Source organism: Salmo salar, chromosome 02 (genome assembly GCF_965601325.2).
Source record: "Salmo salar chromosome 02, fSalSal1, whole genome shotgun sequence".
Classification (NCBI taxonomy): domain Eukaryota; kingdom Metazoa; phylum Chordata; class Actinopteri; order Salmoniformes; family Salmonidae; genus Salmo; species Salmo salar.
In genome coordinates, this window is record NC_138292.1 from 22,032,724 (window position 1) to 22,055,861 (window position 23,138).

At 46.5% G+C, this 23,138-nt stretch overlaps 1 protein-coding gene across 1 annotated transcript; it reads left to right on the plus strand.

Moving 5' to 3' along the window:
- The first annotated feature begins 3,736 nt into the window (after positions 1 to 3,736).
- LOC106591073 (serine/threonine-protein kinase SBK2) lies at positions 3,737 to 18,182 on the plus strand. Its single transcript, XM_045699971.2, has 4 exons — positions 3,737 to 4,109; positions 8,484 to 8,628; positions 15,482 to 15,684; positions 16,967 to 18,182. The coding sequence occupies exons 1-4, from the start codon at positions 4,104 to 4,106 to the stop codon at positions 17,765 to 17,767; spliced, it is 1,155 nt and encodes a 384-aa protein (XP_045555927.1). The 5' UTR covers positions 3,737 to 4,103; the 3' UTR covers positions 17,768 to 18,182.
- Positions 18,183 to 23,138: the final 4,956 nt, after the last annotated feature.

Sequence of the window (23,138 nt, forward strand, 5' to 3'; positions counted from 1 at the left end):
AAGCATGTGCGAGCAAGGAGGCCTACAAACCTGACTCAGTTACACCAGCTCTGTCAGGAGGAATGGGCCAAAATTCACCCAACTTATTGTGGGAAGCTTGTGAAAGGCTACCCAAAACGTTTGACCCAAGTTAAACAATTTAAAGGCAATGCTACCAAATGCTAATTGAGTGTATGTAAACTTCTGACCCACTGGGAATGTGATGAAAGAATTAAAAGCTGAAATATATAATTCTCTCTACTATTATTCTGACATTTCACATTCTTAAAATAAAGTGGTGATCCTTACTGACCTAAGACAGGGAATTGTTACTAGGATAAAATGTCAGGAATTGTGAAACACTGAGTTCAAATGTATTTGGCAAAGGTGTATGTAAACTTCTGACTTCAAATGTATGTGAAATTAAATTAAATTAAATTTAAGCAGAGTAGGCCGGGTGTCCATTCATAGGTAGTGATGAGACATGTTCCTGGTCGAGTGGTGGCCGGTTGTCACAGCAGGGGCATGGGGAGCCCACAGAGCGGACGCCCCCCCGCCCGTCAGGCCACCCAGCAGCTGTAGTAACCTGAGTGTATATGGGTGGTTGCTATAACAGCCTGTGTTTTAGTTACACAGCACACAGAGAGAGAGAGCCCTCGCCAATAATAGTACAGTAGTATGTAGTATCAGGGGAAATCTGAGTAGACAGAAAGAGAAGGAGGGTGTCGGGGGAGAGAGATGTAGAAGAGGTCCCAGTTCGTTGGCACTAAGCGGGGAACAGGAGTTGGCATGTAGACGGCACGGTGATATTAAGCTGTTTGGTAAGGTAAAGTTTCAGCTGTTAGCTTTGTCACTCACAGATGATGGGACATAAAACAGTTTGGGCTAGAGGGAGGGAGGGAGGAAAAGAGGGAGAAAGGTGGAGGGGAGAGGAAGATAAGTAGGGAGAAAGGGGAAAGCCAGAAATGTAGCTTTGAGAGCTTACCAAAAATATATGTTTTGTATGATGAGAAATAGATGACTAATGCATTAGGCTTGTCTAAACTTTGTAGCTGACTAAGAGTTCAGAGGACATGGGTTTTAAAAATTTATTTTGATGCACAACACTTGATTTCACTTCACTGCTTGAGAGAGCAGGAGGCAGAAAGAGAGAGAGTGTTTGTGTGTGAGAGAAAGAAGGAGAGGGAGAGAGAGAGTGTAAGAGAGAGCGTGAGGGAGAGACGAGAGAGTGTATGTGTGTGAGATAGAGAAGGAGAGAGAGTGAGAGTGAGATTGAGGGAGAGACGAGAGAGTGTATGTGTGTGAGAGAGAGAAGGAGAGAGAGTGAGAGTGAGGGAGAAAAGAGAGTGTATGTGTGTGAGATAGAGAAGGAGAGAGAGTGCACGTGTGTGAGTCAGAGAAGGAGAGAGAGGGAGGGAGAGACGAGAGAGTGTATGTGTGTGAGATAGAGAAGGAGAGAGTGTATGTGTGTGAGATAGAGAAGGAGAGAGAGTGCACGTGTGTGTGTCAGAGAAGGAGAGAGAGTGAGGGAGAGACGAGAGAGTGTATGTGTGTGAGATAGAGAAGGAGAGAGAGTGCACGTGTGTGAGTCAGAGAAGGAGAGAGAGTGAGAGAGAGAAGGAGAGAGTGTATGTGTGTGAGATGGAGAGGGAGAGAGAGTGTCTGTGTGTGAGATAGAGATGGAGAGAGAGAGAGAGAGAGAGAGTGAGGGAGAGACGAGAGAGTGTATGTGTGTGAGAGAGAGAAGGAGAGCAAGAGAGAGTGTCTGTGTGTGAGATAGAGAAAGAGAGAGAGAGAGAGAGAGAGAGAGTGTCTGTGTGTGAGATAGAGAAGGAGAGAGTGTCTGTGTGAGATAGAGAGAGAGAGAGAGAGAGAGTCTGTGTGTGAGATAGAGAAGGAGAGAGAGAGTGTGTCTGTGTGTGAAATAGAGAAGGAGAGAGAGAGAGTCTGTGTGTGAGATAGAGATGGAGAGAGAGAGTGTGTCTGTGTGTGAATTAGAGGAGGAGAGAGAGATAGTGTCTGTGTGTGAGATAGAGAAGGAGAGAGAGTGTCTGTTTGTGAGTCAGAGAAGGAGAGAGAGTGAGGGAGAGACGAGAGAGAGTGTATGTGTGTGAGATAGAGAAGGAGAGAGAGAGAGAGAGAGAGTGTCTGTATGTGAAATAAAGAAGGAGAGAGAGAGTGTCTGTGTGTGAGATCGAGATGGAGAGAGAGAGTGTCTGTGTGTGAGATAGAGAAGGAGAGAGAGAGTGTCTGTGTGTGAGATAGAGATGGAGAGAGAGTGTCTGTGTGTGAGATAGAGAAGGAGAGAGAGAGTGTCTGTGTGTGAGATAGAGATGGAGAGAGAGAGTGTCTGTGTGTGAGATCGAGATGGAGAGAGAGAGTGTCTGTGTGTGAGATAGAGAAGGAGAGAGAGAGTTTCTGTGTGTGAGATAGAGATGGAGAGAGAGAGTGTCTGTGTGTGAGATCGAGATGGAGAGAGAGAGAGTGTCTGTGTGTGAGATAGAGAGAGAGAGTGTCTGTGTGTGAGATAGAGAAGGAGAGAGAGAGTGTCTGTGTGTGAGATAGAGATGGAGAGAGAGAGTGTCTGTGTGTGAGATCGAGATGGAGAGAGAGAGAGTGTCTGTGTGTGAGATAGAGATGGAGAGAGAGAGAGTGTGTCTGTGTGTGAGATAGAGATGGAGAGAGAGAGAAAGAGAGAGAGGGAGTGTATGTGTGTGAGAGAGAAAGAGAGAGTGTCTGTGTGTGAGATAGAGATGGAGAGAGAGAGTGTCTGTGTGTGAGATAGAGAAGGAGAGAGAGAGTGTATGTGTGAGATAGAGAAGGAGAGAGAGAGTGTCTGTGTGTGAGATAGAGATGGAGAGAGAGAGTTTCTGTGTGTGAGATAGAGAAGGAGAGAGAGAGAGTGTCTGTGTGTGAGATAGAGAAGGAGAGAGAGAGAGTGTCTGTGTGTGAGATAGAGAAGGAGAGAGAGAGAGTGTCTGTGTGTGAGATAGAGATGGAGAGAGAGAGAGAGAGAGGGGGAGTGTATGTGTGTGAGAGAGAAAGAGAGAGGGAGAGGGAGAGAGAAGGAGAGAGAGAGTGAGGGAGAGATCAGAGAGCAGAGATATGTTGGGTAATAGGGATTTACTACAACATGCAGATTGGCAGGAGAAGTCATTGGAAGCTGAACTCCATCAGATGCAGTGATGGTGGAAACAGCTTGTTAGCTCATTCAGACTATCCTAATCCACCACATCTGTTGATTAGATACGGAATCCAAACACTGTGGAAGGAATTCACGGAGTAAGACTGAGCGAGAGGGCGAGAAAGACAGGGAGGAGAACCGAGTATGGGGAGGGGTGGTTGTGTATGGGAGGAGAGAGACAGGGAGGGAGTAAGAGAGAGAGAGAGAGAGAGAGAGAGAGAGAGAGAGAGATAGTAAGAGGGAACACAACGAATGGGTTACAGGGTTAATGTAGACAGACAGACTGACGGATTGGGCACTTTTGAACATTAACATTGACGCTGAGAGGGAGCGGGCTAAGGACACGTGGGGAGAGGGAGAGGGTTGGAATACCTTACAACTATGGTACATGGATATTTGCTGGAAAAACAAGTGGGGGAACTTAGAGTGAGAGAGAGAGTGTGTGTTAGGGACAGAGAGAGAGGGTGAGCGGGAGGAGGGGGAGAGCGGGAGGAGGGGGATAGAGAGAGGGGAGGAGACAGAGAGTGTGTGTTAGGGACATAGAGAGAGGGAGGGAGGGAGGTAGGAGGGGGAGAGCGGGAGAGTGGGAGGAGGGGGATAGAGAGAGGGGAGGAGAGAGAGAGTGGTGGTCTCTCAGGGAGAGACACGGTAAGTACCAAGGTCCTGAGGGATAGGAAGGTAGATATACCTCAGTGTCTGCTATAAAACTACCAGCACATGGACCTGCAGAGACAAAGTAACAATAACAGCCACTTGTGCTGCGAAAACAGATCTCCTGAAGAGTAGATCACCAGTGAAAGACAATAGTTAGGAACAGAACAGCAGCAGACCAACAGCAGACCTACAGAGGGTCAGGAGGGTGTTGAAGTCTATTCAGATGCTGACGAGGACCCAGATAAGCTGAACAGAGACAGACGTTCCCATTTGAAAAAACTCCACAATGACAGTAAGTGGACGTTTCTTTAAAATTCAGCTGCTGTTGTCCTTATGCAAATTATATGAAATGTGGCGTGTGTCATATTTTTTCATTTCCACTATACCAACTGCAGAGAAATCCCATCGCAAAATAGTCATAAAGACACAAAGACAACTATGTGATTTTATTTATACAGCCAATGTCTTCCTCGCCCCACTACATCGACAGGAGGATGATATGACATTGCACTATAGTCATATAAATACAGAATCAGTGTTTTTACAAGTAGATTCATGATTTGTGTATTGTCTGACATTTTTACTGCGTCGTTAGGAGCTAGTAATACAAGCCTTTCACTGCACCCACTATAGCATCTGCTGAACGCTTTACGCAACCAATAAACTTTGATTTGCTTTTGATTTGATTTAGCCTGCTGTCAGATGTTGCGTTGGATTTAGTTTGTTTTGGGGGTCACATTCTATGGACAACGGCATTATGTTTATGGGTCTGTAAATACAGTAACATCACTCTGACACTGCTATCTGCATAGTGAAGTAACATTGTAATATAGACATGTCTTCATATGGGGGTGTTCAGTTGGGGCTGTCAGTGGTTGCCACGGCCACAGGTCCAGAAAGGAGCACATAGTAGAGAGGCTTTTCAGCTTCCAGTGTTTATATCTTTACTGGTTTTACTCGTCTTAAAATCAGTTAATAGCGATAGTCTTCTGACAGCTCATAATACTGTCATAGAGGCCAGTATTTCAATTACAGCTAGCTCTTATCGACAGGGGGATTCGTTGACCAATAAGGGATTCATTCATAATCACCTCAGGATACAAGGACACAGTGAATGTCAGGTGGGTGAGCCTGGGGCAACTGTCTTCCACCTGCTGCAGCAACAAGTTACCCAATTGGTGTCAATTGGGAAACGTCATTTGACATTGTGATCAGTGCTAGCCGGGGGTCAATTTCATTTCAATTAAGAGTGAATTCAATCAATCAATTGAAAAGTCCTCATTGAAGATAATTTGGTCAACGTTCAATTCATTCTCTGAATTGACATGAAAATGATCCCATTCCTGATTATGATCCAAAGGAGTTAATATTTTCAGTGCTTTCAGATCAAATTGGGTTGAGGAAAATAATGACCTTTGACCCAAAAATCAAAATGTATTTGTCACATGCGCCAAATACAACCTTACCGTGAAATGCTTACTTACAAGCCCTTAACCAAAAGTGCAATTCAAGAAATAGAGTTTGTCATTTATTTTAGAAATGTCTTCTCCAGCGTGCCCAGCAGCAGCATATTCAGACTGGTTGGACCCTGTTGGCGTATTCTTGGCTTCATATCAAATGTTTGGCGTTGTTGTGTGACAAGACACAGATAGTTCAGATAGTCCATTAAAATAAAAGTCCACCTACTCAAAGCCAACTCGCCGATAGATTAACTGAGCGTTTCATCAGATGGAAGATTTTGCAGGTGAAACTTAAAACATGTAACTGCTGTTTTTTTACATTTGTCCTAGGACCGTATTATTGTCTTTATTTCTCTCTGTAATGTAGCAGGTGCAAACTCCTGACCTTTGCGAATGCTTAGTAAATCAAGTCTATTGTCAGTTACGTCCATAAGTATGTTACTCCCAACTCAAGTGATTACAGTAGTTAGAGCTGTGGGCCGTAAACGAAAGGTTGCTAGTTCAAATCCCCGATCCGACAGGTGGAAAATCTGTCGAAACAATTGCACCAGGGTCACCGTCAATAACGGCTGATGCCTGGCCGTAATCCCACTCTCTCAGGGTGAGTGGGATATGCAAAAAACACATTTCCATTTCACACTGTACACTTGTAAGCACCCCATATTTGACATTTTGATGCTCTATTATGCAACAAATATATGTGCAAGGTCGAACATATAAATATATCATGGTGTTATTATAGCTTCATCCACTGTGTTACGCAAACAGTCTCTACATCCCTGAGTCATTTGCTGGGGTGTTACTATAGGCGGGATGGGATCCTATTTTAACGAGATCAGCAGCTGTACAGTTGAAGACAGAAGTTTACATACACTTCGGTTGTAGTCATTAAAACTTGTTTTTCAACCACTCCACAAATTTCTTGTTAACAAACTATAGTTTTGGCAAGTCGGTTAGGACATCTACTTTGTGCATGACACAAGTAATTTTTCCAACAATTGTTTACAGACAGATTATTTCACTTATAATTCACTGTATCACAATTCCAGTGGGTCAGACGTTTACATACACTAAGTTGACTGTACCTTTAAACAGCTTGTAAAATTCCAGAAAAGCATGTCATCGCTTTAGAAGCTTCTGATAGGCTAATTGACATTATTTGAGTTAATTGGAGGTGTACCTGTGGATGTATTTCAAGGCCTACCTTCAAACTCAGTGCCATTTTGCTTGACATCATGGGAAAATCAAAAGAAATCAGCCAAGACCTCTGAAAAACAATTGTAGACCTCCACAAGTTTGGTTCTCCTTTGGGAGCAATTTTCAAACGCCTGAAGGTACCACGTTCATCTGTACAAACAAACGTGCGCAAGTATAAATTGGACCATTGGACCACACAGCCATCATACCGCTCAGGAAGGAGACATGTTCTGTCTCCTAGAGATTAATGTACTTTGGTGGGAAAAGCGCAAATCAATCCCAGAACAACAGCAAAAGACCTTGTGAAGATGCTGGAGAAAACAGGTACAAAAGTAGCTATATCCACAGTAAAACAAGTCCTATATCGACATAACCTGAAAGGCCGCTCAGCAAGGAAGAAGCCACTGCTCCAAACCGCCATAAAAAAGCCAGACTACGTTTTGCAACTGCACATGGGGACAAAGATTGTACTTTTTGGAGAAATGTCCTCTGGTCTGATGAAACAAAACTAGAACTGTTTGGCCATAATGACCATCGTTATGTTTGGAGGAAAAAAGGGGAGGCTTGCAAGCCGAAGAACACCATCCCAACCGTGAAGCAAGGGGGTGGCAGCGTCATGTTGTGAGGGTGCTTTGCTGCAGGAGGGACTGGTGCACTTCACAAAATAGATGGCATCATGAGGCAGGGAAATTATGTTAAGCTTGGTCGCAAATGGGTCTTCCAAATGGACAATGACCCAAAGCATACTTCCAAAATTGTAGCAAAATGGCTTAAGGAAAACAAAGTCAAGGTATTTGTGTGGCCATCACAAAGCGCTGACCTCAATCCCATAGAAAACTTGTGGGCAGAACTGAAAAAGCATGTGCGAGCAAGGAAGCCTGCAAACCTGACTCAGTTACATCAGCTCTGTCAGGAGGAATGGGCCAAAATTCACCCAACTTATTGTGGGAAGGCTACCCGAAACGTTTGACCCAAGTTAAACAATTTAAAGGCAATGCTACCAAATACTAATTGAGTGTATGTTACATTTCTGACCCACTGGGAATGTGATGAAAGAAATAAAAGCTGAAATAAATCATTCTCTCTGCTATTATTCTGACATTTCACGTCAGGAATTGTGAAAAACTGAGTTTAAATGTATTTGGCTAAGGTGTATGTAAACTTCCGACTTCAACTGTATATAGGGGGTCATACTGATGATATGATAGACACAGGGGACTGAGGGGACAGTAGGTATGTACATACAGCATGTTCTGGTTGCTCCAATGTAATATCCATCCGATCTCTCATCTCATAATTTTCTCACATTTTATGGTAATCCCCGAGGTCGCTGGACATCCTGTAACAGTACATTTTATGGTAATCCCCGAGGTCGCTGGACATCCTGTAACAGTACATTTTATGGTAATCCCCGAGGTCGCTGGACATTCTGTAACAGTACATTTTATGGTAATCCCCGAGGTCGCTGGACATCCTGTAACAGTACATTTTATGGTAATCCCCGAGGTCGCTGGACATCCTGTAACAGTACATTTTATGGTAATCCCCGAGGTCGCTGGACATCCTGTAACAGTACATTTTATGGTAATCCCCGAGGTCGCTGGACATCCTGTAACAGTACATTTTATGGTAATCCCCGAGGTCGCTGGACATCCTGTAACAGTACATTTTATGGTAATCCCCGAGGTCAATGGACATCCTGTAACAGTACATCTTATAGTGACACTAAACCATATCTGCCCAAGCATACATGTATCAGCAAGTTGATCAATCAATCATTCAATTGATAAATCAAAATGTATTTATATTGCATTTGTCATAAAGTGCTTAGTATTTATTCCCACTGCTCGTTGACCATTTTCAGTGTTGGTTGGTTATTCACCATGCAGCGCGGTAGCCTACAAGCCTAGTCAATTCCTGCTAGTGTAACAAGACATTGGCAATGAAACATCAACTCCTTAGAAAAATGTTCTCCCTATTTGACCATGTTTCCTTGTTTTCTCTGTCAGGCTGCAGCTCAGGAACTGGACGAGTTATGTTTCCTCTCAGCCCAGTCCATGTCCACTCTGGAGACCTCCGACCACTTCCAGATGGTCAAGCTGCTGGGAGAGGGATCCTACGGCAAGGTCATGCTGGCCGTCCACAAGAAGAGAGGTCAGTAAAGCACCAGAGGTCACTGTGGTGGTCCCTGACCATGGTCCTGGAGAGTTACGGGGTGGGCAGGCGTTATAAATGATGCCTTCCTGTATTATACTTATGCTAAAACATTTATTCTGTTCTACTGAGCCACTTACTTTATGTTAGTATTCTTATCTTTTATAATTTCTCATTGTTGTTGCATTGTCGAGAATGAACCTGGCAGTAAGCATTTAGCTAGACGGTATGTACCATGTGTATCCCGTACATACGGCTAATAAAACTTGAAACTTGTTAGTGTCCACTACACACCTATAAAGGCTTGTTATAAAGGTAAAACATTGTCAAAGATTCCGGCCACCCAAGTCATAGACTGTTCTCTCTGCTACCGCACGGCAAGTGGTACCGGAGCGCCAAGTCTAGGTCCATGAGGCTTCTAAACTGCTTCTACCCCCAAGCCGTAAGACTCCTGAACATCTAATCAAATGGCTACCCAGACTATTTGCATTGCCCCCCCCCCCCTTTCCCCTCTCCACACCACTGCTACTCTCTGTTGTCATCTATGCATAGTCACTTTAATAACTCTACCTACATGTACATACTACCTCAACTAACCGGTGCCCCTGCACATTGACTCTGTACCTGTCACGAGCGGAATGAACAGTTTAAGGAGTGAGTCAAACGCAGGAGACTGAGGTCCGTTGGAACAATCTTAATTTAATAAATCCACAGGTAAGTTTCACATACGGCTGGGAGCATAACAGTCAGAAAAATGGACAAAAAGAAGCTCCGTTCAAAAGGCAGACGGGGCGCAGCCCGGCAACCCTAATGCCTAGATAATAAAAGTAACACCACACGTAACAACGAACAATCCCGCACAAAATCCTAGCTAAACACAGACAGACTAAATAACCCCCCCACTAATGACAAAACACAAAACAGGTGCAAACAAAAACCAGACATAACTAATAGACACTGAAACACAGATCGGTGGCAGCTAGTAGGCCGGCGACGACGACCGCCGAGCGCCGCTCGACCGAGGAGAGGCGCCCCCTTCTGTGGATGTTGTGACAGTACCCCTCCCCTGACGCGCGGGTCCCGCAGCGCGCCGACACCGGCCTCGAGGACGACCCGGAGGGCGAGGCGCTGGGCGATCCGGGCGGAGGTTGTGGAAATTCCGCAACATGGCTGGATCCAGAATGTCCCTTGCCGGGACCCAGCACCTCTCCTCCGGACCGTACCCCTCCCAGTCCACGAGGTACTGCAGGCCCCCCACCCGACGTCGGGAGTCCAAGATGGCCCGGACTGTGTACGCCGGGGCCCCTCCGATGTCCAGGGGGGGCGGGGGGGCCTCCCGCACCTCAGCGTCCTGCAGCGGACCAGCTACCACCGGCCTGAGGAGAGACACATGAAACGAGGGGTTAATACGGTAATATGTAGGAAGTTGTAACCTATAACACACCTCGTTTATTCTCCTCAGGACTTTGAATGGCCCCACAAATCGCGGACCCAGCTTCCGGCAGGGCAGGCGGAGGGGCAGGTTCCGGGTTGAGAGCCAGACTCTATCCCCCGGGTTAAACACGGGGGCTTCACTGCGGTGGCGGTCAGCGCTCTCTTTGTGTCGTTCTCCAGCCTTCTTTATACACTCCTGGACCGCCTGCCAGGTCTCCCTAGAGCGCTGGACCCATTCCTCCACCGCAGGAGCCTCTGTCTGGCTCTGTTGCCATGGCACCAGGACCGGCTGATACCCCAACACGACCTGGAAGGGTGACAGGTTAGTAGAGGAGTGGCGCTGAGAATTCTGGGCCATCTCGGCCCAGGGTACGAACCGCGCCCACTCCCCTGGCCGGTCCTGGCAATATGACCGCAGGAACCTGCCTACATCCTGGTTAATGCGCTCTACCTGCCCATTACTCTCAGGGTAGAAACCCGAGGTCAGGCTGACCGAGACCCCCAGCCTCTCCATAAACGACCTCCACACCCTGGACGTGAACTGGGGACCCCGATCAGATACGATATCCTCGGGCACCCCGTAGTGCCGGAAGACGTGGGTGAATAGGGCCTCCGCGGTCTGTAGGGCCGTAGGAAGACCGGGCAATGGAATCAGACGGCAGGACTTCGAGAACCGATCCACAACAACCAGGATCGTAGTATTTCCCTGAGATGGCGGGAGATCCGTAAGGAAATCCACCTAGAGGTGAGACCAAGGTCGTTGTGGAACGGGGAGGGGCTGTCATTTCCCTCGAGGCAGGTGCCTAGGAGCCTTACACTGGGCGCACACCGAACAGGAAGAGACATAGTGTGTTACATCCTCTACCAAGGTGGGCCACCAGTACTTCCCCCTCAGGCCTCGCACTGTCCGTTCCACCCCAGGGTGACCCGAGGAGGGTAGAGTATGGGCCCATCGGATCAAACGATCGCGAACACCCAGCGGAACGAACTTCCGACCCGCGGGACATTGAGGTGGAGTGGATTCGAGCCGACCCGCCCGCTCGATGTCCGCATCCACCTCCCACACCACCGGCGCCACCAGACAGGACGCAGGGAGTATGGGAGTGGGATCGATGGTCCGCTCCTCGGTGTCGTAGAGATGTGACAGTGCGTCGGCCTTCCGGTTCCGAGAACCCGGGATGTACGAAAGGGTGAACTGAAACCTCATAAAGAACATGGCCCACCTGGCTTGACGAGGATTAAGTCTCCTCGCTGCCCGGATGTACTCCAGGTTACGGTGGTCGGTCCAGATGAGAAAAGGATGACGTGCCCCCTCAAGCCAATGTCTCCACACTGTCAAAGCCTTGACCACGGCTAACAACTCCCTGTCCCCCACATCATAGTTGCGCTCCGCCGGGCTCAACTTCTTAGAAAAGAAAGCGCAGGGGCGGAGCTTCGGAGGAGCGCCCGAACGCTGCGAAAGCACAGCTCCCACCCCAGCCTCGGACGCGTCCAACTCCACTATGAATGGCAAAGAGGGATCCGGATGCGCCAGCACCGGAGCGTTGGTAAACAGAACCTTCAGACGACGGAAGGCTCTGTCCGCCTCTGCCGACCACCGCAATTGCACCGGACCCCCCTTCATCAGTGAGGTAATGGGAGCTGCCACTTGGCCAAAACCCCGGATAAACCTCCGGTAATAATTGGCGAACCCCAAGAACCGCTGCACCTCCTTCACAGTGGTAGGGGTCGGCCAATTACGCATAGCCGTAACGCGGTCATCTTCCATCACCACCCCTGTGGTGGAAATGCGATATCCCAGAAAAGAAACGGCTTGTTGGAAGAACTCACATTTCTCAGCCTTGACGTATAGGTCATGCTCCAGCAGCCGCCCAAGCACTTTACGCACCAGAGCCACATGCGCGGCGCGAGTGGCGGAGTAGATCAAGATGTCATCAATGTACACCACCACCCCCTGCCCGAGCATGTCCCTGAGAACCTCGTCCACAAAGGATTGGAAGACAGCGGGAGCATTCTTTAACCCATATGGCATGACGAGGTACTCATAATGGCCCGATGTGGTACTAAATGCGGTCTTCCACTCGTCTCCATCTCGGATACGCACCAAGTTATAAGCGCTCCTGAGATCTAATTTGGTGAAAAAGCGCGCCCCGTGAAATGACTCCACGGCCGTAGCAATGAGAGGTAGTGGGTAACTGAACCCCACTGTGATAGAATTTAGACCTCTATAGTCAATGCACGGGCGCAGGCCTCCCCCCTTCTTCTTCACAAAAAAGAAACTCGAGGAGACGGGTGATTTAGATGGCCGAATGTATCCCTGTCTCAAGGATTCAGTGACGTATGTCTCCATTGCCACTGTCTCCTCCTGCGACAGAGGATACACGTGACTTTTAGGAAGGGCCGCGCCAGCCTGGAGGTTTATCACACAATCCCCTTGTCGATGGGGTGGTAATTGAGTCGCCTTCATTTTACTGAAGGCGATAGCCAAATCGGCATATTCAGAGGGAATGTGTACAGTGGAGACTTGGTCTGGACTCTCCACCGTGGTTGCACCGATGGAAACTCCTATACACCTACCTGAGCACTCCCTCGACCACCCCTTAAGAGCCCTCTGCCCCCACGAAATCAGAGGATTGTGAGAGGCTAGCCAGGGAAGTCCCAGCACCACCGGAAACGCCGGGGAATCAATAAGGAACAGGCTGATACGTTCCTCATGACCCCCCTGCGTTACCATGACCAGTGGCACTGTTTCCTCCCTCACTTGGCCAGACCCTAGTGGTCGACTATCTAACGCGTGCACGGGGAAGGGTTTGTCCAGTTTAACCAGGGGGATCCCTAACTTATCAGCAACACTTCGGTCCATGAAACTCCCAGCTGCGCCTGAATCGACTAGTGCCTTATACTGGGAGTGAGGGGAAAAACCAGGGAAGAAAACAGAGACATACATGTGGTCGACAGGGGGGTCTGGGTGAGACTGGTGCGGACTCACCTGGGGGGTCGATGGAGTGCTCTGCCTGCCCTCTGAGTTCCTGGGAGAACCTCTCCAGCACCGGTCCGCAGTGTGTCCTCTACGGCCACAGTGGGTGCAGGAGAGGCCCCCCCCCCCCTCCGGTCCTCCTAGCAGCGGTCCCTCCAAGCTCCATGGGCGTTGGAGCAGGAGGGATGGGAGGTGGAATGAATAGGCCCCGATCGGAACGTCCCCGGGCAGTTAGCAGGTTGTCCAGCCTGATGGACAAATCAATCAACTGGTCCAGAGTGATGGTATGGTCCCGGCAAGCCAGTTCCCGGCGGACGTCCTCACGTAGACTACACCTGTAGTGGTCAATCAGGGCCCGCTCATTCCACCCCGATCCGGCGGCTAGAGTCCGAAACTCCAGCGCAAAGTCCTGAGCGCTCCTCGTCTCCTGCCTCAGATGAAATAATCGCTCGCCCGCCGCCTTGCCCTCCGGGGGATGATCGAATACCGCCCGGAAGCGGCGAGCGAACTCTGGGTAGTTGTCCTTTGCTGAGTCTGGGCCCTCCCAGACGGCGTTGGCCCATTCCAGGGCTCTACCCGTGAGGCACGAGACGAGGACGCTCACCCTCTCTTCATCGGAGGAAGAGGGCCGGACGGTCGCCAGGTACAGGTCCAACTGGAGCAAAAACCCCTTGCACCCAGCGGCCGTCCCATCGAACTCCCTGGGAGCCATTATCCGTATCCCGCTTGTACTGGGTTCGGTTGGATTCGGTAGGGGCGCAGGGCGATGAATTGGTCCTGGTGGGGGTGATGGAGCGACTCGCTCCCAGCTCTCCAGTCGGGTCAGCACCTGGTCCATGGCCGTGCCCAGTCGCTGGAGGAGACTGGCATGTTGGCTGACTTGTTCCTCCATTGACAATGTTCCTGTCCCTGCTGACTCCATAAGTGGTGCGGGATTCTGTCACGAGCGGAATGAACAGTTTAAGGAGTGAGTCAAACGCAGGAGACTGAGGTCCGTTGGAACAATCTTAATTTAATAAATCCACGGGTAAGTTTCACATACGGCTGGGAGCATAACAGTCAGAAAAATGGACAAAAAGAAGCTCCGTTCAAAAGGCAGACGGGGCGCAGCCCGGCAACCCTAATGCCTAGATAATAAAAGTAACACCACACGTAACAACGAACAATCCCGCACAAAATCCTAGCTAAACACAGACAGACTAAATAACCCCTCCACTAATGACAAAACACAAAACAGGTGCAAACAAAAACCAGACATAACTAATAGACACTGAAACACAGATCGTGGCAGCTAGTAGGCCGGCGACGACGACCGCCGAGCGCCGCTCGACCGAGGAGAGGCGCCCCCTTCTGTGGATGTTGTGACAGTACCGGCACCTCCCTGTATATATTGTTATTTTTTACTGCTGCTCTTCGGCGCATGTGACAAATGAAATGTGATTTCTGGTTCTAGTGAAATATGGCTCTGAAGGGGCCTGGGGTTACAGTTCAGAGGATAAAACATGTGAACAGTGAGCGGTTATTTGTCCAACGTGAGGGTAGAGGTGTCTTTAAATAGTGTCAACTTAACCGTTAGCATGAGTGTTGCTGCTATGAAGTGCTTTACTACATTCTTGGGGATAGAGTTGCTGTGGGGTTTCCTCAGGGTTGGATGGGTTACTTTCTAAATGTTATACGTAACAGTTACTAGTTACCTGTCCAAAATTGTAATCAGTAACTTTTGGATTACCCAAACTCAGTAATCTGATTACTTTCCCCTAAAGAGGCATCAAAAGAAGACAAAAACTATCCATAAAACGTATTTGGTGTCATCATAGAGGTCTCTGACTTGTGGTCACACTCATTGGGTGGAACAAACTTAAACGTACACCTTTTTTCAATGTTGAATTGAATGTCATTGACAAAACAGAAAGGTGTCATAATGTATTTTTTCGCAAGCATCCTTTCTGAATTGAAAAGTAATCCAAGAAGTAATCATCTAGTTTTTCAAAATATCTACAATCTGATTACAATATTTTTGCAGGCAATGTAAATTCTTAGTTTTTTTTATCAGTTCTCCGCAACCCTGAAACCCCGGAAGTTCAAGGCCGACTGCATTGCTGCAGGCATTGTTAGCAAAAAATGGGATCCCCATGATAGTGAATGGAAAATTGTCAATCTTCGTGGTGAATCTTTGCGTAAATAAAAAACTTTGTCACGTGATCGATGGCTTTGTCCATTCATAAACAGTCATTGGGTTTCCTCTATCTAAACCCCAGGGAATAGGGAAGTAATTTAGACATCCCCGGGGCTATATGAAATCTGCCAGGATGTTTTTATGTTATCAATGTGGTCACAGTGATGACAACATGATTTACTCTATAATTGATCTATTGATGTTTTGGTGCAACATTTGATTTGAATGTCTAAATAATTTCTGGGGCCTCTCCTCCTCTCCATCAGGCACTCCCATGGCTCTGAAGTTCTTCCCCCGCCAGTCCACATCCCTCTTCTCTTTCCTGCGTGAATACAACCTCTCCCTCTCTTATTGCACTCATCCCTCTCTCACCCGGGCCCTGGGTATCTTCTTCTCCACCCCCTGCTACTACGTCTTCGCCCAGCAGGCTGGTCTCTATGGAGACCTCTACAGTGTCATCGTGTCAGAGGTCAGTTAGAGTCATACATCTGTTTACAGTCTCTGAGTCAGTCATACATCTGTTTACAGTCTCTGAGTCAGTTATACATCTGTTTAGTCTCTGAGTCAGTCATACATCTGTTTACAGTCTCTGAGTCAGTCATACATCTGTTTACAGTCTCTGAGTCAGTCATACATCTGTTTACAGTCTCTGAGTCAGTCATACATCTGTTTACAGTCTCTGAGTCAGTCATACATCTGTTTACAGTCTCTGAGACAGTCATACATCTGTTTACAGTCTCTGAGTCAGTCATACATCTGTTTACAGTCTCTGAGTCAGTCATACATCTGTTTACAGTCTCTGAGACAGTCATACATCTGTTTACAGTCTCTGAGTCAGTCATACATGAGAGGTGTTTCATTTCAATGTCAAAGCACTAAAGCTAAGTGCACAACACAGACCCAGTATTGCAATTCCGCCGAGGTCTGACCTCTGTCTGCCACCACCTCTACTGTTCCATATTGCCCTGGTCCCAGTTGCCCTCTTCCTCTGTCAGTGAGTACATGATAAAGACTTCAATGGAGTCTCTCCAGTAGCCTCCACCTCATCCCCTCTAGTGACTCTTTGTTTGTGTCGGTCTATGCCAGTAACCTACAGTGGATGATAAGCTTGCATCATCTTCAAGACCCTGGTGCTTGCCTACAGAGCAGCAAGGGGAACTGCACCGCCTTACCTTCAGGCTATGTTCAAACCCTACATCCCAACCTGAGCACTCCATTCTGCCACCTCTGGTCTCTTGGGCCTCCCACCCCTACAGGAGGGCAGGTCCTGCTCAGCCCAGTCAAAGCTCTTCTGTGTCCTGGCATCCCAATGGTGGAACAACTTTTCCCCTATAGTCATGCCCATTTTTCGAAAACGTCTGAAACCCTACCTCTTTGAAGAGTATCTTAAATAACTTTTCACCCTAGCACTGACTTTGCTGGTAAGTGCTTTGTTGAGGGAAAATGTCCTTGATACGATTGTGATGTGTTGTTGTCTCACCTAGATACTGTACCTTCAGATGAATGCACTAATTGTAAGTCGCGCTGGAGAAGAGCGTCTGCTAAATGTCCAACTTGTAAATGTGAAAGATGACAAGGTGTTTGCTGTCCCCGATCCTTTTAGCATCTATGGGTGGGACAAGGATGGAGCAGTGGTTCCCAAACATTTTTGCATCGTGACCCACATAAAGCTTTTTGTGTGACCTATGAAACAATGATATACAGTATAATGTTGTTTCTCTTTCTCCCTCTATCTCTCTCTCTGTCTCCAGGTGGGTGTAGATGAAGAGTGTGTCCAGAGAGTGATGTCTCAGCTGAGTGGTGCCGTCTCATACCTCCACTCCATGGGCTTCGTCCACCGAGACATCAAACCAGAGAACATCTTCCTGTGTGACCGCGCCTGTCGCTGGGTCAAACTGGGTGACTTTGGCCTGGCCCGCCCCACTGGCTGTACCGTCCGCGCCGTCTGGTACGACTCGCCCTTCTGCACGCCTGAGGTGGAGCAGGCCAAAGAGTCTGAGAAAGTGAGAGAGCAGAGAGAGGAGGATGGAGAGGAGGAGGAGAACATTTGGATCACAGTGGAGACCACTATAGACAGCTGGTCCCTGGGCGTGCTGGTCTACTGCCTGCTGACGGGATGCTTTCCCTGGGAAGAGACCACCCACAGCGACCCCGCCTACCGGAGGTACAAGGAGTGGTACGACCGCGAGGCGGAGAGGGAGGAAAGGAGCGAGGGACTGAGAGGGGAGGAAGAAGTAATTTGGTGCGAAGGTGAAAGGGAAAAGGACAATATCCTGAGCCTGGAGAAGAATCAGAAGTCGAACCCTGTGGCCCCACAGTTTGAAGGCTTCAGCCCACTGGTGATGTCTCTCTTCAGGGAGCTGCTTAACCCACAGCCCAGGCTTCGAGGAGGCCCTGACGAGATCCTCAGCTACCTGGGTGGGCCCTGGTTGATGGAAACGGAGAGAGAGGAGAAGAGGAAAGCAGAGGAGGTAGAGAAGGAGGCCAGGAAAATAAGAGAGGCAGGAACGGTGGAGGAAGGGAGGGAGAGGGAGGGAAGAGGGGAGAGATAAAGTGTTTCATACTAGACAGGTTCGAGAATTTTTAAGATGTACTGTACATTTTCAAAGAGAATATTTGTTTTATAGAGGTTGATATTCAGAATATTTTGCTGAACATTTCTTACTCTGTATTGATGGAATTGAGACTACTGTATTTTGATATTGCTGTATGTTTTACCTTGTAATAGTTCTCTACAGTGTAATGCAACTGAATATTGTGTGTGTGTGTGTGAGCGTGCATGTGCCATACCTGCCTGTGTATGTGCATGCTTGAACATGATCGTGAGTGTGCATGTGTGCTTAGGGGCAGGTAGCCTCTTAAGAGAAAACATGAATTAGTTCTCCTTCAACACACAGGCTGTATTATAATGATCACTCTATCACACTTTATATTGTAAAAATATCTGAATAAAACAGTTTATATTTATATACATGTCTTGCTTCTCTATGTATGTCTAATACACTTTTTCTTGTATTATTTTGAAATAATTTTAATTATTAATTTTAATTATTTTCCAATATGCTTACCTAGGGATTTTGTCAAAAATCAGCAAAACTAGGTTATCCACAAGTGTACCTGGCTCCACGAGGGCACTAAAGGGGGCTTAGTCCCCTCAGTTCAAACTTTAGCCAAATCAGTTTCATTTTAAGTCACTATATAAAAATAGCAAAAAAGTTACAATGACTGAGTGACAGTTTGGCGCCAAAAAAAATATGTGTAAAATATGTGTCAGCACAATAGACAGAATGCGCCGCAGTGTGTATGGGGCTATGGAAAGCTACTGTGGCGGTTAAATCAAATCCTATTTAATGCGCCGAATACAACAGGTGTAGACCTTACAGTGAAATGCTTACTTACAGGCCCTTAAAACCAACAGTGCGGTTTTAAGAAAAATCTGTGTTAAATGTAAAAAAATAGATAAGTAAAAATACAAATAGCAAATAATTAAAAAGCAGCAGTAAAATAGCATTAGAGAGGCTGTATACAAGAGGTACCGGTACAGCAGGAGGTATCGAGAGAGGCTGTATACAGGAGGTACAGGTACAACAGGAGGTATCGAGAGAGGCTGTATACAAGAGGTACAGGTACAACAGGAGGTATAGAGTGAGGCTGTATACAGGAGGTACCGGTACAACAGGAGGTATCGAGAGAGGCTGTATACAGGAGGTACAGGTACAACAGGAGGTATCGAGAGAGGCTGTATACAGGAGGTACAGGTACAACAGGAGGTATCGAGAGAGGCTGTATACAGGAGGTACCGGTACAACAGGAGGTATCGAGAGAGGCTGTATACAGGAGGTACCGGTACAGCAGGAGGTATTGAGAGAGGTTGTATACAGGAGGTACCGGTACAACAGGAGGTATCGAGAGAGGCTGTATACAGGAGGTACCGGTACAGCAGGAGGTATCGAGAGAGGCTGTATACAGGAGGTACCGGTACAACAGGAGGTATCGAGAGAGGCATGACTCCTTTGAGTTTCCATAAAAAAAGCTGGGAAAAAATGCTTCTCTTCTCGGTGGTAGGCTGTGAATAACGTGATGTAATATTTGATTTTGATTTATAAGGACGGGGTCAAGTTGGAGGTCGAACGGTCCTTTCTGCTCCTCTGCTGTTCCTATGGGTGGCGCTCTGAGGAGTGTCTTCCTTATGATGGTGTGAGGTTTTCATCCCGACATTTCCCAGTTCAAAACAACTGGGAATGACGTCAGTGATCTTAAGGTCGGAAAGTCGGAGCTCCAAAAAGAGGCTCGAATTCCCAAGTTGGAATTCCGACTTAGATGACCGTTCAAAACGATTTTCCCCAGTTGGAGTTCTTTTCCCCCCAGATTTCCCAGTTTTGAACGCGGCACTAATCCCTACTGATACTTATGAAAGTAGTGTAGTGGAGCTGTACATTGTATCAATTAATAGGGCTGATGGAACAGATCGGAATGTTTAGCTTATGTTGATAAACTATTATTTATTCACATTTTAGGCGCAGCAATGTACACACATCAGTAGGCCTACCTGTGAATGTTCCAAAATGCATTTTGCGGGAAACACCGTTCTAAAATGTGCACCGCACACGCAAGAAGTTTCACTGACAGATATGGAAATATCCATTAGAAAGAGGGGGGATTTAAACATGCAACAACTATCATGAGTTGCTAAGATGATTAGGATAATGCCTTTGGCTGCTAGAATAATAATAGTTGCCTCCACGTTTCTGTGGTGGGATTTTGGCTATAGGCTAGATTGAATCAAGGTAAGACATGCCTCATAATATGAAATAAACGTCCAGGTTTACTAATTACAGCGATGCTAATGATAGGTCTAACCGTCTTCTGGTAGATGAAATGTTAACTAGCTACGAAGTAGCCTACCCGTCAGAATGACGGTGGTGGAAAAAGTACCCAATTGTAATACTTGAGTAAAAGTAAAGATACCAGAAAATGACTCAAGTAAAAGTGAAAGTCACCCAGTAAAATCCTACTTGAGTAAAAGTCTGAAAGTACTTAGTTTTAAATATACTTAAGTATCAAAAGTAAATGTAATTGCTAAAATATACTTAAGTATCAAAAGTAAAAGTATATAAATAATTTCAAATTCCTTATATCAAGCAAACCAGGCAGCAACTTGTTCTTTTTTTTAACAACAAAACTAAGTATGTGTGTTCAGTGAGTCTGCCAGATCAGAGGCAGTAGGCATGACCAGCGATCTTCTCTTAATAACTGTGTGAATTGGACCATTTTTCTGTTCTGCTAAGCATTGAAAATGTAAAGAGTACTTTTTGGTGTCAGGGAAAATGTATGGAGTAAAAAGTACATACTTTTCTTTAAGAATGTAGTGAAAAAAATGTAAAAGTTGTCAAAAATATAAATAGTAAAGTACAGTGGCCCAAAAAACTACTTAAGTAGTACTTTCAAGTATTGCTACCTAAGTACTTTACCCCACTGCAGAATGATACCATTATATTATTTGCGTCAATCCAGTGGCCATTTATTTTACAAATTCCATCTCATGTGCTACAGAAACACCGCAAACAATAATGCTAGGTGCCTGCACACTTGAATTAAAGGGTAACTACTCTAAAAATCAACATTTCTGAGATTTTTCCCAGACCTCAAAAGAGGTCTCCTGATGTGGTTTAAGCATTGTTATGGACTTAGAACATCCAATTTTTCTGAAGAAAAAAAAGTGTGACTTCTGAAACCTGTGAATTTCTCACTTGGTTCATCTGTTTCAATAGTAGGCCTGCTATTAGCCTTCTGCACAGTACAGCTTGGGTTGGCCTGACTGTGAAAGACCAATATGAACAGTACAGCTTGGGTTGGCCTGACTGTGAAAGACCAATATGACCAGTACAGCTTGGGTTGGCCTGACTGTGAAAGACCAATATGACCAGTACAGCTTGGGTTGGCCTGACTGTGACAGACCAATATGAACAGTACAGCTTGGGTTGGCCTGACTGTGACAGACCAATATGAACAGTACAGCTTGGGTTGGCATGACTGTGACAGACCAATATGAACAGTACAGCTTGGGTTGGCCTGACTGTGAAAGACCAATATGGGATTCATGATTTTAGGTCATTCAGAGTGTATGTCACTGTTTCTCATAGAATTTTTCACACAGGGCGCCTTTCCTTCACCTGGCGGCCGTTTTGATTTTTTGTTGTTGCAATATTAGAGTATACCGACTTCTCCAGGCACCACTACACCACTGCTCCGACTGGGAAAAAATCTATTTGCATAGTCATCCAACTCGGAATTCCACCTTGGGAACTAGGTCCTTTTTCTAGAGGACCTAGTTCCAGGCTCTCTCCAGGCTCTCCGCCAATCTACATTCACCAAATGAACATATCATGTTAATCAATATGCATCATGTACCCAGTGCTCGTTTGGAATGAGTCATTCTGCCTTGCTGTCACATGTCCATTAGTTTGGGTAGTGTGTGCTTTTAAGGGGGATGGTTAGAAATACTGAACCCCAATGATTTCAGTTGAAGGGAACGCTCCTACGTTTTGACAACGTTTCTGCGGTTACTGCTTATGTGTGAGGAACGTGTCTGGAGCATCATTTAAAATGTTGAGACCAGAATAAGGGGAGGGGTGTGTGGTGAAGATACGCTATAGGCACGTCTCTCTCCACTATTGCCACTGACCAATTCTTGCACACTATTTATTTAATTGTGTCAATTTGACAGTGTTTATCAATGCCCCGTGTCACTCTCTGACCTAAGAGAGCTGTTTTTTCTCTGTTTAGTTAGGTCAGGGTGTGATAGGGGGTGGGCATTCTATGTGTTTTGGTTCTATGTTTTGGCCGGGTATGGTTTCCAATCAGAGGCAGCTGTCTATTGTTGTCTCTGATTGGAAGCCATACTTAGGCAGCCTTTTTCCCACTTGGTTTTCGTGGGTAGTTGTTTTCGGTTTTGTTTAGGTAACCTGACAGAATTGTTTTGTTTCATTGTCTAGGTGTTTCATTTCATTAAACTTAAATATGAGCACTCAACACGCTGCGCCTTGGTCCCCTCTATACAATGCCCATTACACCCCGTGAAATATATATTCATCAGTGAAGTTACTGTTAATCCCAACATATTCCCCCATTAATTTAGAATGTTTGGTTACCAAAATCCAAAATGTTTAGAATTTATTAAATATAATATACTGTCAGGCGGTGGGTGTAGCTGGTGCATGAAGTCAGGCGCAGGAGAGCAGAGATGAGTGAACAACGCACTTTACTATAGAAAATAGCACAAAGTAACAAAACCACTGTGTGAACAATAATGGTTGCCATACAACACAGGTGAACACAGCACCCGGAACAAACCAGCCGGAAACGTACCGACCTTAACAATAAACAAACACACACAAAGACATGGGGAAACAGAGGGTTAAATACATGACCAGTAATTGGGAAATGAAAACCAGGTGTGTGGGAAACATAGACAAAACCAATGGAAAACGAAAAGTGGATCGGCGATGGCTAGAAGACCGGCTACGTCGACCGCTGAGCGCCGCCCGAACAAGGAGAGGAATCGACTTCGGCGGAAGTCATGACATATACACTGAGTATACAAAACATTAAGAACACCTGCTCTTTCCATGACATAGACTGACCAGGTGAATCCAGGTGAAAGATGATCCCTTATTGATGCCACTTGTTAAATCCACTTTAATCAGTGTGTATGAAGGGGAGGAGACAGGTTAAATAAGGATTTTTAAGCCTTTGGACATTGAGACATAGATTGTGAATGTGTGCCATTCAGAGGATGAATGGGCAATACAAAATATTTAAGTGCTTTTGAACGGGTTATGGTAGTAGGTGCCAGGCGCACCGGTTTGGGTGTGTCAAGAACTGCAATGCTGCTGGGTTTTTCAAGCTCAATAGTTTCCTGTG

Coding starts and splice junctions, on each gene's coding strand:
- LOC106591073 (XM_045699971.2), top strand. Junction 8,629..15,481: donor GGCCGTCCACAAGAAGAGAG/GTCAGTAAAGCA, acceptor CCTCTCCATCAG/GCACTCCCATGGCTCTGAAG. Junction 15,685..16,966: donor ACAGTGTCATCGTGTCAGAG/GTCAGTTAGAGT, acceptor CTCTGTCTCCAG/GTGGGTGTAGATGAAGAGTG.